Source organism: Mus caroli, chromosome 8 (assembly GCF_900094665.2).
Source record: "Mus caroli chromosome 8, CAROLI_EIJ_v1.1, whole genome shotgun sequence".
Lineage (NCBI taxonomy): Eukaryota > Metazoa > Chordata > Mammalia > Rodentia > Muridae > Mus > Mus caroli.
In genome coordinates, this window is record NC_034577.1 from 84,552,206 (window position 1) to 84,568,931 (window position 16,726).

Sequence of the window (16,726 nt, forward strand, 5' to 3'; positions counted from 1 at the left end):
TGTTGTGATTAAACTCTTGACTACTTGATCTACCCTTGGGTCCCGCCTGAATTATTCTTTTTGGGGAATACAAGAACAGAGATTGCTCCTGGGGGGGGTGGGTCAAGACTAGAGGAAACAGCTTCCCAGAACACTTACGTATACACTGTTATTCTGTGATGCCCCAGCTTCCCATATTCCATTGTTGAGTATGATTCAGATACATCCAAAGTCCCCATTAGTACCTCCAAGCATGCCAGGATTCAGCATGTATGCAGGCCAAGCCATTGCTACAAGGGGCAGTCTCTCTGCTGATGGCTATTTCTCTTTACCTTTCTCTGGGGAGGAAGGGCTAATCTGTAGTTCAAAACACCGACACTGATTTGGTACCCCTCAAAAACAATGATTTTATTTATTTTGCAAACTCAATCCACAGCTACAAACATTTCTCTTCACTGGCTTCTGCCTACTTCCAACACAGTTCTTCAGCCTCTGGGATGAGAAAGCTCTCTGGACTACAGGACACCTTTTGTGGAACAGCACTGACCAGGCTGCTAATGGCTTCCAGGGTTGTACTGCTTCTACTTCATTTCCGAGTGTCTCCCTTGGTTGCTTCTTCCACCTCCATGGCCCAGAGGCTGGTCCAGAAAGCTACTTCCTTGTCTTTGAGCCTCTGGGCTTGCTGGGTGGTGGCTCCGATCTGAAGGTAACTTTCCTTCTCGCCATACTCTGGCCAGTGTGGCAGTCCCTCCCCATTTGGGTTCCTGAGAACAGAATCAAATAGAGCTTTGCAAGGCTGCTCTGTGGTCCTCAGGTTTCTCTGAGGGTTTTAGGAGTTCCTTGGCATGTACATTGCCAAGAGTCCACACAGCCTGAGATGCCTATTCACCTTCTGCAGAGCAGCCTGCCCATTCTTAGAGAGTTCTCATTGTTAGAGCACTAAAGCCATTGCTCTGATCATTTAGACTTTAGAAACTGCCCCTTCCTGGAGTGTCTCCAGTACCCCCACATCACCCAGCCTCACCCATTTCGAGCAAAATTGCCCCAAAACTTCATCATCATGGTGCTGAGGTTGATCTCCTCCTCTGAAGCGCCCTCTGTGGGGAAGAAGAAAAGAGTCCTTTTCTGCTCATGGTGTGGTTCGTGAGCAGTGTTAGCATCAGTTGAGAGTGTTCAGAAATGCAGTCTTCACTCTTACCATATACCTACTGTATGGGAATCTGCGTTCGCAGAAGAGTTAGGCTGAGTGTTCTGTTTAAGCTTGGACTATTTAGGACTCACAAATGGGCATGTAGTTTGCCCATGAGTGGGCTGCCTTCACTTCTCATGGTCATCTGCTCTTGCCTCTCTACTCAATGCCACAATGCCAAACCCCAGCGTTTCCTCTGCCTCATAAGTTGCTGACTTCTGGATCTTTTCATATTCTCCCATTTTCATAGATTCTGAAATATATCAGAACTGTTAGTGTTCTAAGGATTCACCTATGTTGGAGGCACCCACAGATACTAGTGTGCTATGAATAGCCATGATAGGGGTCACAGGTCACCTACACATGCTGAGAGTGATGATGCTGAAGATATTTTTGAGAACCTTTTAAAATATTATGTTATTATATATTATATTTTATATGTGTTAAATATATTTAATATATAAAATATATATGATTATATTTAATATATTATAAAAACATAATATATAACTATATACATGTTATATAAAACTTTGATATTTGACATGTAGGCAGAGATATATGAAGATATATATTAGAACCCACCCAAGTTTAACACCAGCACTAATTATTTCTCCTCTCCCATTCTGTACACTCCTGGGATTATAAATTCAAACAGTGGTATTCTTGCCTGAGGCAGAGCCCTGCAGGTTACCCACCACCTGTCTTAGTGACATCACGGGTCAGGATCATGAGGGTGACTACTTTGGCTGGGGTACAGCTTCCTTTATGCCTGTTAGAGGAGGGAGAACAACAGACTGCTTGATGTAGTTGTTGTTTGAACGTGAAATGTCCCCAGCCTGCTTGTGTGTTGGAACACTAGGTCTCCAACTGGTGGTCCTGATTGGGAAGGCTGTGGAACTTTCAGGAGACAGAAACTTGGAGGGAGCAGTTCACTATAGGCAAGCCTTGGAGCTTATACCTTAGATCTACATCCTGGTTCCTCTCCAATTCCTAACCGTGAGTGCAGTGTGACCAGCCAACCTAATGGCCCTGCCACCATGTTTCCCTCACTGTAGAAGGTGGTGACCTTCTGAAACTGTGTGAACAAACCCTTTCTCCTTAAGTTGCCTTGGGCATATATTTTGACAGAGAAATGTATAAAATAACTGACATGGTCCTGTTAGGAAACTAGGGTTAGGAGGAGAGACACTTGCTTAAGGCCACCAAACCAGGACTAGACCCCAGGGTTCTTAACTTGAAGTTCAAGCCATCAGTGAGCTATTACCTTTTAAAAATGGTGTCCCCCAAACGGAGTAAACTTCATCTCCATGGTCTGCTATTACCGTCTTGGGTCTCATGTCGGACACAAAGCTTGGGTGATACTTAAACTCATACATGTAGGTGAGGGCTCCAGCATCTGAGAAGACATGGATTCAGGTCATGCTATCAGATACACATGGGTGGTATAAAGTCACTGAAAATCCATAGCTAGAAGGGAAAAACAGCTTTAGGAACTTGCTTGGTGCTTGGGGCTGCTGTTGGTGGAGCTGGAATTTAAACAAGTTTTATTGTTATTGTTGTTGCTGTTGTTGCTTTCTTTTGTGTTTGTTTTGTTTTTTACTGAATACCCAAGCTGCCTGCCTGAGCACTAACTGCAAGTCTAGGAAGAGCATGAGCAGTCTGTCTCTTAGGCTTTGTGAAACCATGAAACTTGAGGTTCTCATTTGAGTCTTGCTTGGATGAGAGTATTAAGACCACCAGGCATGAAGGGAGGGTGAGCTTGCCTCTCTTCTCCTGTTCTTTGTCTTCCCCTTTCACCACCAAAGGTGTCATGTCCAAGCTCACACAGCACTGTTCCCTCCCACTGGATCATTGTATCAGTTAATACTTCTGCTCCTGTCCTACGTCTTGCATCCCAGAGACATCAGTATCAGTGGTCAGAAGACAGCATAGACGCCAGCAGAGAGTGCTTCTGAATGGAAGGATAAGGTCTCCAATCAGAGTGGTGGAAAAAATTCTGACTCTTTTTCCCTGCTTGCTTTCTGTAAGAATCTTGAAAAACATAGAAAAAAAGAAAACTATTACTCAGGATCCCACCACCGAGACAGTCCCTTGATGTTGAAGCATATATCTTTCTCTATATAAACTGGGATAATAGTATCCAAGACATCTTGTAACATACTGTAATTGTTTTTTCATGTTATTAAATATTCATCCATAAAATAGCAGACAATTATGACACCTCAGCCTGAGGACACAGGGTTGGCTTTACAAAATTGCCTTCTCAGCTACCACCATTGTCCTATGGTTGAGCAAGAATTGGTGTTTTGAACAAGTATCCAACCCTTCGTGGACCACAGGGCCACTTTCTAAGCGATCACTATAAGATCATGAACCATTTGCTGAGAAAAGAGTAACCTAGCCACCTACAAGAGGGAAATGACTGCGGAAGGAACCGTGAGCCCCAGCCTGGAGAAAAGAACACTTCCTTTGGTCAGTGTGACTGGTTTTAAACATCTTACCTAAGGCCACTGAGATGAGATCAGTAAAATTTGTACAACTATAAAACGAGTCATCAATGGGAAGTGGGGCATAGGTACTTGGGTAACAAAATTCAGGAACAAGAAAGGGTCCTGGAAGACTCCACAAATGGCACCTGGAAGAACACCTCTCAGTTTTAAGTGGGTCCAGGCTTTATAACATCCCATCTTACCTACACAGTCTTGGGGCAACATTAGGAAGTCCTAGAGAAGACCCACTTCAGCCCCCAGAGTACTCACAAATCTATGCACTGAGCTGGACAAAGGCCAGGTATGAACAACAATAGATCCCTGATCCCCCTTTACTCATCTCCTGGAACCCTCTGCCTCTGGTCCTGTGTAGTCTTTAATCCTGTGTGGCATGTTCTACTTTTCCTCCAGCCCTAGTACTGTGCACAAGCTACCTTATAGCACCCTCTGACCCTAGGCAGGTTCTCTGAAAGTTACTTTTATGCATCATTTTGAGTGGATTAAGGACTACTAGAACACCATAAAGTACTATTTCTGGGTGTGAGCAGGGTCTTTAGGGGAGACTAGAACATGACACGGTACACTACAGGGGGAATGTGCACTCTCAGTATGGACAGGTGTCATCTGACCTGTTGGACATAACAGAGAAGAGACCAGAGAGAACATGATGTCCCCTCCCATCGAGCTTCTTCTCCTGACCTTGAACTCCTGCCCAGGACTCCAGGATGTTCACATCTGGACTTTGAGACTTAAACCAAGGCTCTTCAAGAACATCTGGTTGCTGGAGTTAGACTGAAAAGCACCATTAGTTTCTCAGGTCCAAAGACTTCCAATCCTGTAGTCACTTTACCAGAACCCCAGGGTCCCCGAACTGTTTTTGACCCCTGAATTCTTGGCCTTAATAATCCCACAAGTTTATTTCCCCAATATATCCCCTTTCATCCGTCTGACTGTCTGTCTGCCTGCCTGCCTATCCGTTATCTATCTCCTACTGCTTAAGACTCTTGGCAGACCCTGCCAAACTTGCCAAGTGTTTGCATTTTATATACACCAGCGTAAATTCAGACCAGGAGCCCCTAGCAGATGTTGCTAGGCCTCATACATACCTCTTGTTTACAGGCAGATTAGCTCCAGCACTCGAAGCTCTTTGGCTGAGGGTTTCTTTATTGTTACAGATAGCCAAGCCCATGTGTGCAACAGGTCAAGAAATCAAAGAACTAACTCACTGAAATAGCGTTCAACCCATGGCAAGTGTGTGCTGAAGGGATTGCCTACTTCCTTTGCCACTCAGATGGGATAGCCCTGAGATGTGTCTCCTGCATGACTTCATGAACCCCCCCAACAACTCTCTCCATTCACAGTAGACAAATTCTTGGTTATAAATCACTGTCTTGTCTCTTTCCAATATCATATCCTTAGCTCTCTTTGAGCATTTAATGAGATTGACTCCTAAATGAACAACTTGCATTTGTTCCTAGAAATAAAGATTCATGTAAAAGACAAACGATGTAGAATATACCTCATACCACCTCTGGACTATAGGAAATGAGCCCTTGAGTCCTGACCCCCATCGGTTTCCACATTTGACTATACTGGGAGTGAGAGTCCCTCTGTTGTCCAGCCTCCAAGACTCACCTCTGTGATAGCGAGCCACAATCACAGATGGCACAGCAAATAACACATCTCCCATCATGTCTAAAAAGAGGTCTTTCTTTTTGTCAGGGCAGTCTGATCCTCCCAAATACTTCTCAGTGGCCACTGGAGTCAGTTCCTTAGAGATGTTCTGAAATAAACCAAAAAAGAGCCCACCTCCATGCAATGAGCAACATATGTTTTCCAGCCTATTGAGAAGACTCCGATTAACTATGACCATCTTCAGTGCCATAGTAATAATATTTACTCTATGGGTTCTAGTTCCCTTTTACACTACCATTTAATTGACCTATGACTCAGGGTGAGCCCTTAGCCCTTCCTTGAATCTCAACATTGCAGATTCTATTGATACTTACAGTAAGTGGGTAGGACTTCCACAGTAGAGATGTGGCTGACTTCTGGTCCAGTTTGCCTTCAGAGAGTGGATAGCCCATCATCTGAATTAAAGAATGGTTAGTTATTTGTCAGTTGCTGGGAATTAATGAATAACCAAACCAGCTAACCAATCAAACAAACTGATGCAGAATGGAGGTGTTTGCAGGCCTTGATGTGCATGGGTTCTAGTGAATTAGACAATAGTAGTTAACTTGATGGATTTATCAAAAAACTGAAAGAATACAAGAGATTTGTATGTCTAGCAGAAGCTGCCTCTTTGTGTCTGTGTGTACATTTGTGTGTAGTGTGTGGATGTATATATAAGTGTATTTGTAAGTATGTGTGGGTGTGGGTCTATGTTTGGTTATAAAGCTGGAATACACACAAGATCTTTCAGGCAGAGAGAGAAAAATCAAAAGCAGGTATGTAGAAGCCATGAACTAGTGGATAGCGGTCACAAGACATCCTACTACCAAATAATGTGACTGAAGAATCTACCAGCAACCATTATGGCTGTGTCATTTGGTCATATTTGAAAGATTTCTTTATTGAGAGCTGTAGAGAGCTTATTGTGCACCGATGTGTGCCACCTTCTGCAGTCAGAGACAACCCAGCATCAGAATGGTTGTAGAAGTATGACTCACCCCCTGCCGTGCTTACTGGGGAAGCTCAATGCTGCCAGGAGAAAACCTGGAGTTGAGCAGACTGCCCCTGACCTCTATTGAAGCAGCTACTGTAGAATGCTTGCACTTAGCAATCTTTAAGATGATCCTTGAGCTATTAATGTCTCAATCAAAACAGTTTCCTCCTGGGCCAGAGGGCAATTTTCTCTAATTTTTGAAGCTTATTTAAAGTAAAAAAAATTGGGGGACATTGTTCTGGTTTTCTCTTCTGGTCTTTATGGAAGAAAAAAATCCCAAATTTAGATATAGGCTCAATTTTAACGTACAGATCTGAATCCTTCCGTGAAGAGAAGGATGTTTCTTCTGTAGATGGGTGTGGACCAACAATTCTGTGTCTGGCCACACAGACTCACCCCTCCTAGCACATTGGCTCTTGAAGAACATCACAGCATTGACATCTCTCCCACTATTGGTGGCAGAGATCTGAGTTAAATTTTGTAGTCTATCTTTTCCCTAATGCAGTCTTGCTACTAAATGAACAGCATCATCCTACTTGAGTATGTATTTTTCACTTTTTTTTGTTTGTTTAGCACGAAACCTTCCATTTCCTTTTGCATGACATTTTTCATTTTAGTGCCAATCTTCTCTAGTATTTGTAATGAAGCAGCTTAGTGTGCTTGTAGAGATCTATGGGGCACGTGAGTCCAACTCCAAGGTGGAAACTGCATTGTCCCAGCCTGACTGCTCGACTCCCAGCTCCCTCTCCTTTCTGGGTGTTCTTAGTCATTTCATCTGAACAATTTCCATCACTCTCTGGCCTTTGGGCTAACAAGAACTGTTGGCAGTTCTCATCATTACAGATCTCTCACTTGGAGCTTGTCAGGGTTCTTTAGAGAAAGGCAAAGAATGTGGAGGGAGGAGCTCCTGGGACCACACTTCCCAGGGCACAACTGGACCATCTTGGAGTCTGTTTCCATGGAGATGTCTACTTGTGACAATGGGAACAGCTTCCATGGATTCAAAGGAAAAGGAAGACATCCTGGGTGCAGATAAAGATGAGTTCTGGGGTTAGGATTATGAGATTACTATTTTCTCACCGTTGGAATAAACCAGCCAAACTCTTGCTTGTTGATGCCTACTATGTAGGGGACAGTGTTGAAACTCTGCTCAGCCAGGATCTCTTCAGGTGCCTTCGGCAGCACCACTCCATCAATCACAGTGGTCAGGAAAGGGTAGCTCTGGGGAACCAAACAGCATGTGGTTACTTATTCTACAGAACCCCTGTGTCTCCTTTGTTGGCTGTCTGGTGGTGAAACCCACACTGTCAAACTACATGAGCCTGGGCAGTGACCACAGAAGTTCAAAGTGACTAAGTTTCTTGCAGGTACCACTGGTAAGGTGGTGAGAAGTTGGTACATTCTGGAATATTTGTGTGTGTGTAATAAAGTTCCATAGGGGTGGGATCCAAATTGAACCATGAAATTCACTAATGCATATTTTTAAAGATTTATTTTGACTTTAATTACATGCATATGTCTGTGTGGGGCATGTGCATGTAAGTGTGTATGCCCACAGAGGCCAGAGAGGCACTGGATGACCCAGAGATGGAGTTGCAGGTGGTGGTGAGCCAACATTGACCCTAGGAACCAAACTCCAGTCCCTTGCAACTGTTGCAAGTGCTCTTAATCTCTAAGCCATCCTTTTAGCTCTCTCTCTTGATGATTGGTAACATCTAACGCATAACATTTTGCCTATTACTTGCCATAGAATTCCATTTGTGGGATTTTCTTCAGACTGTGGAGCACTGTGCCATTTAAAAGAAGGGCATTACTTTGCAGTGGGTGCCTTGAGGAAAGGCTTAGCATTTCCCCAATGCTGAGGAACATAACTGTAGATTTCTCTGGCTTCCTTCTCGCAGTCAGACTGTCTACTACACATTTTTAATATCCTTCCTCATGCCATGAACGTATAGATTTAGCTTCTTTCTCCTCTTTCTGAAGCCTCATCAGACGTTATAGGTGCATCATATCAGTACCTTGTGGGATAACCTCACTTACATGAGGACAAGGCTCTTCTTGTGGCTCTAATAATATATTGTTGACATTGTCACTAAACCCATACCCAATCGTTCTGTAACTGAAACCTGAACTAATCTCATTGGACACCGTTTTCATAAAGTATAGCACCTGTGTGTTTAGTTGCAGCAGCTCCTTCCCTCCTCCCTGGAGCCCCTTTAAAACAAGAAATCAGTAGAATCATCAGAGTTTGCAAAATAAGGCAGTAAAGCAAAGGAGAAGGCGCACTTCCCTGAGCAGCACTTCCCTGAGCAGCTTTGATTCAAGATGGGAATTTGAGTCTCATGTGGCTCAGACATTCAAGGCTCTGCCTTGGAGTGGGCACAAGTGCCTTGAGTTTATCTGAGGACTTAGAAACACATTTTTACAAATAGCTCAACTCACAAGCACATAATCTGTCATGTGTATAGACCAATGTCACCCATCTGTCTCTATATAAATGTGAGCTTTTTCTGAAGATCAGAGCCCCTAACCTCCAAGATAACTTGCTGAGAGCCACGGAAACTGGAATCGACTATACCACATTGATAGACATCTTGCCTTTATATCTTACTTTTGATAAAAAAAAAATTACAAAATTAAATGGAGCCTGGTTTACACATCACCTGCTAGGAAGCTGGTTGTAGGTTTGGTTAACCGTGAGATCTAGTACTCTGGTATGTTTGGAACTTGTGTTTTGGAGTCAGGCTACCTGGGTCTGAAACTTGACTCTACTATTTACTAGCTGTTCACTGGGGACAGTAATGTACCTGCATATGCTATAGTTTTCTCACCAGTAGACCCATTTGAAGTAAGCAATTGAACCCGGGCAATGTTCAGCACAATATTTGTACTGGGAAAGGCTCAATAATAGTAGATATTATTTTCATTGGCAGAGGTATTTTATCAATTGGGTCACTTGACACTATTTTTGTGCCATCTTGCTAGCTTCATTTTCCATGTACAACATATCTCTCTTTGGAGAACAGAGGACTGGAAGATGCCTAAACTGAAGATCAGGGTTTCAAGGACAAAGGTCCTTGAATGAATGATGAATTAATGACTAGCTAGCTCTTGCAGTGTGAAGTTCAATAAAACAAAGCAGATCTACCCAAAAGGTCCAGAATGTTAATCCATGCTAGCTAACACTAGAGAGCAAGTTCTGGGTGCCACTATTGCTGCCTTAGAAAAAGTGTAGAGTGCAGAAAGGGCTGATAAAGGAGGCTGCAGGGGAACAGATAATCTGAATGGAGCAGGCACATTTGACCTTGGCAGTGGTCTTTGAGAATGAAGGATGTTGACCAGTAAAGAAGGGTTGGGATTTCCAAACAGTGGGCAGGGCGTGTAGAAACAGATAGAGATGCTTGCATGCAGGGCTATTCCCAGAAATGCCAAGAAACTTGGGTATGGCCGAGTGAGAACATTAGAGAGAGGATCACGGGGCAGATCACATTTTTCTGCATAATATCTGGCACATAATAAGCATTTAGATATGTTTTGAGTGTAGTTTTCAATGGTGGCAAGGAGATTTGTGCTATAAACAAGGTCTGGGTTTAAGAAAGGAGGTAGCATACTTTGGCTTGTGTTGTGGATGGTAGATTGAATGATTCCATGGCATGGGGGCAGGAGAGGAAATAGATATAGAAAATAGAAAAAAGTCCAGAAGACAGGCGGCAAGGGTCCTCTGAAGGTAGCATCTTTAGAGGGGCCATGAGCAACAGTAGGGACTACAGTGACAGCCATGGCCCTCAGTGATGATGGTGGCTATGTTATGACATATAGGTTCATTGCCACCTCTGGTTAGAGAAGAGGGGCATTTTTTCCTCTTCTCTTTATCTCTTAGTCTGTATTTTTCCCCAGCAGACCCTGTCAATTATCCCTACAAGTATGTCCAGCTACAAACTGCTTTTAGCCACTCTCCTGCTAAGGTCATGGTATAATTTGCCATGATCTCTTCACTGGAATCCAGTCCCCCTGGGTGATCTCTGTTCCCGCCAATCCCCTTGCCTACTTTCCATTTTGTAATCAGTTCGTCCTGGTAAAAACTAAGTCTACATCATTCTATTTTATTTACTCTGTTGGATGCATTCATCCCCTTGGACTGGGAAGGCTCCAGGAAAGTCAGAAGTACCATCTGTTCACTGCTCTATCCCAGTTGCAGAGCTAGTTCTTGCCTCATTGTAAAACTGTGATGAATGACTGAAAGAATCCCACAGCATCCTCACAAGATCATCAGTGGATTGCAAGGACACCCAGGGAGAGAGCATAGAACAGGGCTATAAATATTTGACATTTTCACAGCAAATGTCACAGGTCAAAGGGAACTGCCAGTAGGTGGGAAGACAGGGCTGGAGCTGGAGGGCCAAGTGTATCAGTCCTGAGCATCTCAATGGAAGCTCCTAAGATCCTTACCCAAGCACCTTTGCCCCTTCCATGGAAGGTTCAAGTCTATTCTCTTCCTACAGGGCCATACTGTGATCAGGAAATGCAAATGAGAAGGAAATCCCTGAGCTCAGGAGGCTGAGCTACTCATTAGTCACCTTGTACTGTGACGCACACAGCTCTGCCTGTGGTTGTCCTGGCTATGTTGTTCTGGCAAGGGACTTCCTTCTCTGGGCTTCTGTAACATGCATGCTGAGATTAACTAGTATTTTACAAGAATAATTCTTTGCTCCATAGTTAATTGAAGCTTAAAGGTGTTAAGACTTAGCACCTCTATTGGAAAAGCAAAGATCCTTACCTCTCTGGGGTCTCCAAGCAAATCAAGAGCAAAGAATTTCTGTGGAGACAAAAGCAGATGTGATGAGCAAGAGCCTAACCTTTAGCTCCACTCCTGAGTTGTCAAGTTCTCAGTTCTGGTCCTTCTTTGACTGGGCCCAGTGTGGGAAAACCTGAGCTCTACTGGGCATGAGAACATGATGGTGGAGTAAGACAAAGATGGAGAGGCACAAGCAAAGAGACAGACCCTTGGACCCAGAGTGAGGACTCCTAGCTCTGGAGATGACACAGTTAGTGTGCCCACCTTTCTTTATATGCCTTTTTATTTTTGTGATACAAGAAGAATCACTGAAGTGTTTTTCTCCAAGCTTTAGAAACCGATTATGCTTTCTTCCAATAGTTTGATCATTTTATGGGAACCTAAAATGCCAGGGCAAACAGGCAGTGTCCAGTGCTAATGGGGGATATTATGGGTTCAGAATCATCCTCCAGCATCTAACACTGAAAATAATGAGAGCCAGGGTAGGAGGTAGGGGGTTTAAAGTTTTAAGTTTCTCTGACCTCACACTCATATCTTCCCAATGAAGGGACTAGGTCGAGTGGCCCCAGATGTTGTGTTTTCTGGGTGTTTGCTCTAACAAGTTTCCTTATGGTAACAGCGTCATGGTTATCTCTTCTAGTGTCATGTTTCTTTCAAGCATCTTAGCTGGGTGTAATGAATGCACAGTCTATCTTCCTACCTCATCTGGGTGGATATATGAATGGATGGATGGTCATATAGTATATGGTCATATTGATGAATTGGATGGACTCATGCATAGAGCAATAATGAGCAGGTAACAATAATATATCCTTGTTTGGTTGGAATGATAGTGGGGTGTAAATAAACAGTGGCCGGATGATGCATAGGTATTAAAATAGTCAAAATATGAAGCAATATAGATGGACTGATATTGTATTTGTGGAAGTACATTGTGCTTAAATAGGTAGATAAATGGATGACAGGTGGATACATAGATAAAGAAATGGATGAATGTGTGGTTACCCTAGAATGAGACCACTACTAATTTATAATTGATAGTTTATCATTGTTAAATATTTATCACTATTCTTGATCCTTCCTGATTCAAAACATACAGAAAGTCTAAGGGAAAGATTGAAACTAGGAAAAATATTTGCAAAGTTCTATTCATAAAGTCAATTAGTCTATTGCTAGACAAATTATAGCACTTCTGAAAACCTTCACATTTAGTATTTCCAGCCCTAAAATTTAGGATGGTTGTCAATTCTGTGAATAGAAAATGCTTAACTTATTGCAACACATTCACCTATTATAACTGCAAAACCACTGTTTTGGGAACCCTGGGATATTGTTATGCATTTTTTTCAACATAACGTTTTTGAACACTTTTGACATTTGAATCATTCCAAAACATCTAACTTGTATCAGAGGGCTGACACTGTCCATGAAAGGTCCCCATGTAGTTGTTCAGGGCATGAGGAGCACTGCTCCTAGGATGGAAATGTGGGGAGCACCGACTTAGCCATACCTACCATCTTCAGGGTCGTTGCCAAGAGTTCCTCTTCTGTCTTCTGACGTAGACAGTGCACTATGTCGGCTGATGTAGTGGCCACACACCCCGTAGCAATGGCAACTTGCTGCAGTGATCACAGGGAACAGCAGAGATAAAGGACATTGTCTCTCCTCTCCAGGAACACACAGAAAGGGATGCTATCTCAAGCCTAGTTCTGGGATGTGATGGCAGAAAGTGCTCTAGACCAGCAAGTGAAGGCTGTGGGCTGAACAGCGTTGCCCCTGTTACTGATTGGATTGGGACATGAGACACTCACACATTTGTGTCTTAGTTGCCGTTTCTCTGATAACATGGGTATGCTTATCTAAAAGCTCACTGTTATAAGAATGACAGTGTGAGTCAGTGGCTAGAAGCACAGAATCCCAAACTGAACCTTTTGCTTTCATATTTTGTTATTAAGGAAAACTGTCAAAGCAAAAATACTCTTCCACCACCCCATAAATCACAGAACAACGCTTCATTTTTCTAGAGCCTAGAGAAAGTTTGTAACCCCGGGGGCAGGTGTGGTACCCATGTGGACTGGAATCAACCTGGCTGGAGGAGGAGGCACAAATGGATAGAAGCTGATGGTGGGATGCACTTGGCTGACTGTTCTCTATTCCTTCTGTTGCTCTGTCCACACCAGGTTTCCCTCATTCTTCCTCCCAGGACTCTCCTTTGCACAGGACATTTGCTCATGCTGTTTCTTCTTGGAATATCCTCTGCTCACCAGATAAATATGTTGCTCCTTTCTGGTTCTTACTTATGGGACATTTTCTCCCTAACTGTTCCTTTTGGATGCTTGCGATTTCATTGGATTTGGTTACTCTCTTTCCTTTATGCATCTTCTTATTGTTGAAATCTTAACATTGATTACACAATTTAAAAATTAATCTCCTTTACTAGAATGGTTGCTTTCTAGGTTGCAAGGTTACCAGGGTCTCAGGGAGGAATCATCCCAGATCCATAGGCTGCAAGCAAAGCACTGGAACTCAGATTCTGACAAATATGTAATTAGAGGCCACTGATCTCTGTCCAGCCTAACCTGCCCTGGTATACTTGGGACAGTGTGCTCACTGTCTTGGGCTTGGGTCTCAGCTTGGCCCTGACCACTTAGTGACCTCAATAAGTCACTTCTGCATTCTGATCCTGTTTCCTAAACAGGCACTGAGAGAGTGAGTGCAGTCTCTAACGCTCTTCCAACACTAGGGGATATCACCTGAATAACTCAATGGGAATTTTCCTTGAAGGTTCTTGCTACCCTGATGACCTACCTCAGCCGCACGCCTTGTAGTCTCCCTGAACAGACATGGTGTGAGGGCCACACCACTCTCAGAAATGGCCCTCTGGAAGAGGTTCTTAGTCAGTGGAGATAAAACCTGGGAAGGAAGAGAGGAGGAGAGTTTATGCTCCAGAGAGATGGTTTCTGACCTGCTCATCTTGTAAGGTTTCCTCCACCTATACCCCTTGCCTGCAGATTCTGATTCTCACTGGATGTGACTGACAGCTCCTTACCTGCTTATGCTTGCTTCCCAGCTTTCCTCAGTGTCAGGGATAGAGTTCGGAATATTGGCATGCACCCATTATGCTAATCAACAACACTGGAAAGAATGGTTTTTCAGTTCCTAGCTACAAAGCCTTTTTAGTGTCTCTAATACTCGGAAAGTCAGAAAGTGTCCCAGAGAAAATTGCGATGAGCATCCATAAAATTATTTTAGACATTTCCTTGATGAGGGGTAAGGATTATATTTATCTGTGGGTATAAGGACCTGTATTTAGAAGTTAAGAGTTTTTCTCCAGTGGAGTAACACTGGGTACATATCAAGTGTATATCAAACACACTCAAGAGCAGGTCCCATGCTCAGGAGTAATTGGCTAACAACACAAGAAGAAACTTATTTTGTATGGGAGTGCTTTCATTGGTTTTTTTGTTTGTTTGTTTTTGTTCTTTGTATTTTTGGCTTTGAGTTTTGTTTGCTTTGGTTTCTTTTGAGACAAAAAACCATAAAGTTGTGTGGGTAGGTGGGGAGATCTGGGAGGAGTTGGGAGACTTCAAAGAACCTGATCAAAATATATTGTAGGAAAAAATAATTTATAAAACCCAACAAATACAAACTAAATAAGGTAAAAAGAAATAAAATTCACCATGTATATGATAATAAAAATAAGGGACGAAAGGCACTTAACATTTTAGGGAGCGTTTGTTGTGGTGTATATTGAGGGAAGTTTTTTCTTAAAACATTATGTGATAGATAAAAGAGATAAAGAGGTGATGTAGGGAGATGGTAAACAGAGGCCCAGGATAGAGATAAAGATGTCAGAGAAAGACAAGAGAAATGAACATTAAGATGCCACAGAGACATCACCTGGGTGCTGGGACTGTGAATGACTTCTTTTTCTTTTGACATCTTTTTTACCCTTCTTTCAAATCTTTTAAAATATAAAATATTATCCAGTGAGTATTCCACTATGAATCTGATACATGTTTAAAAGGTAATCAGGCTGATTGACCCAGATCTGAGATGCCTGGACAGCTCCCAGAGGGTCATCTCACTGGACAGCTCCTGGTGGGTTTCTATAGCTTCCCTCAGTGTGCGTGCATCTCTACACCATCACCTTAACTCACATCATAGGTTGTCTGTGGTCTTGCCCTTCCCTGCCTCTCTCTGTCACACTTCCTGCTCTTCCTTCCTCTCACTGACTTCCCTTAAGGCATAATGCCTTAGGTGCAGAGACTGTTGCCCACCCTCTTAGGCATGACCAAGCCACATGGCAACCTCAGCTTTCAGTGCTAACAATCTCTACCAGTAAATCAAGTTTCCAGCCAAATAGTGACCTTCTAGCTGACTGTTAGCATCTCTTTATTCACCCCAAGTTAGGTGAGTTGCAAAACCAAAATGACTAGGAAGAAGAGAGAACTCAACCAAGAGAGGGGAGTTGGAACACTATGGTCACAGGCTCAGCTGGACATTCTTTTGGCTCCAGGACACAAAGCTGCCATCTGAGCTTCTTGGGAGCTCTTGATATTTAGTTCTACACTGCCTGATACTGAACCACAAGTACAGTCAATCTAAATCCAAGTCTTGTTAGCCAATGTGCCTGTGGCAAGACTGAATGGTCTTCAATAGCATCAACAGCCACATCAACATCAACCCTAGACACGGGGCTTGGTGCCAGGAATACTTACAAGGACAGAGACACTTTCACCTCCTGCTGACTCGCCAAAGAGGGTCACAGAGCTTGGGTCACCTCCGAAGTTAGCAATGTTGTTCTGGACCCACTGCAGTGCAGCCACCTGGTCCAAGTGACCCCAGTTCCCTCGGCTGTGTTCATCTCCTGTGCTGTAAGGGAAAGGGGAGAGTTAGAGCAGGAGACATTATAGCTGGGCTATGATGGGCCAGGAGCTGGCAGTGGCTAGGGTATAGATTATCCTTCACTGTTTTGTATGTTAAAAGCTTTGCCTACAATGTGGGGATTCTGGAGATTGGTATAACCTTCAAAGGGTTCATTGCTAGGTGGCTGAGCTATTGAGGGTACTAGAATGAAAATTGTTCTAGAAGCATTCTTATTAGTTCTTATGAGAAAGTTATAGAGATCAAGCTTGACCCCCTACTTGCTCACTGGCTTCCTGATATGCCCCATTGTCACAATAGCATCTGTCACAATGTGACACAGCCCAGAGGTTTCACAGCTGGAATCATGGTGTTTGAACTTTCAGCATTTGAAGCCCTGTGATAAATGCATCTCATTTAAAAATTTACATTTATTTTACTTTTAGATGTGTGTGTGTGTGTGTGTGCGCGCGCTCGCGCAGGAATCTGTGTATGTGAGGACGCTGATGACAGCAAGAAGCCAGAAGCATAGGATCCCCCTGGAGCTAGAGTCATAGGCAATTGTCAGCTGTTCTGTGTGGGTGCTAGGAATTGAACTTGGGTTCTCTGCAAGAGCAATATTTACTCTTAACCACTTAGCTATCTCTGTAGTCCAACTTTATATTTTACAAAATACTGAGCTTTGGATATTTGTTATACCCATGGAAAATAGCCTAATACAGAAAATTGGTCCCAAA

At 43.2% G+C, this 16,726-nt stretch overlaps 1 protein-coding gene across 1 annotated transcript in view; it reads right to left on the bottom strand.

The window, feature by feature from the left end:
• Positions 1-361: 361 nt before the first annotated feature.
• The window catches only part of LOC110300389 (liver carboxylesterase 1-like), a 29,024-nt gene continuing 12,659 nt past the window's right edge, over positions 362-16,726 (bottom strand). The window contains exons 5-14 of the mRNA XM_021170554.2: positions 15,845-15,998; positions 13,932-14,036; positions 12,638-12,742; positions 11,106-11,144; positions 7,409-7,549; positions 5,670-5,750; positions 5,296-5,443; positions 2,436-2,567; positions 1,004-1,076; positions 362-743 (exon numbers count right to left, since the gene is read on the bottom strand). Coding sequence (XP_021026213.2) covers positions 566-743; positions 1,004-1,076; positions 2,436-2,567; positions 5,296-5,443; positions 5,670-5,750; positions 7,409-7,549; positions 11,106-11,144; positions 12,638-12,742; positions 13,932-14,036; positions 15,845-15,998 — 1,156 coding nt within the window. The 3' untranslated portion in view covers positions 362-565. The remainder of the gene's footprint in view (positions 744-1,003; positions 1,077-2,435; positions 2,568-5,295; positions 5,444-5,669; positions 5,751-7,408; positions 7,550-11,105; positions 11,145-12,637; positions 12,743-13,931; positions 14,037-15,844; positions 15,999-16,726) is intronic.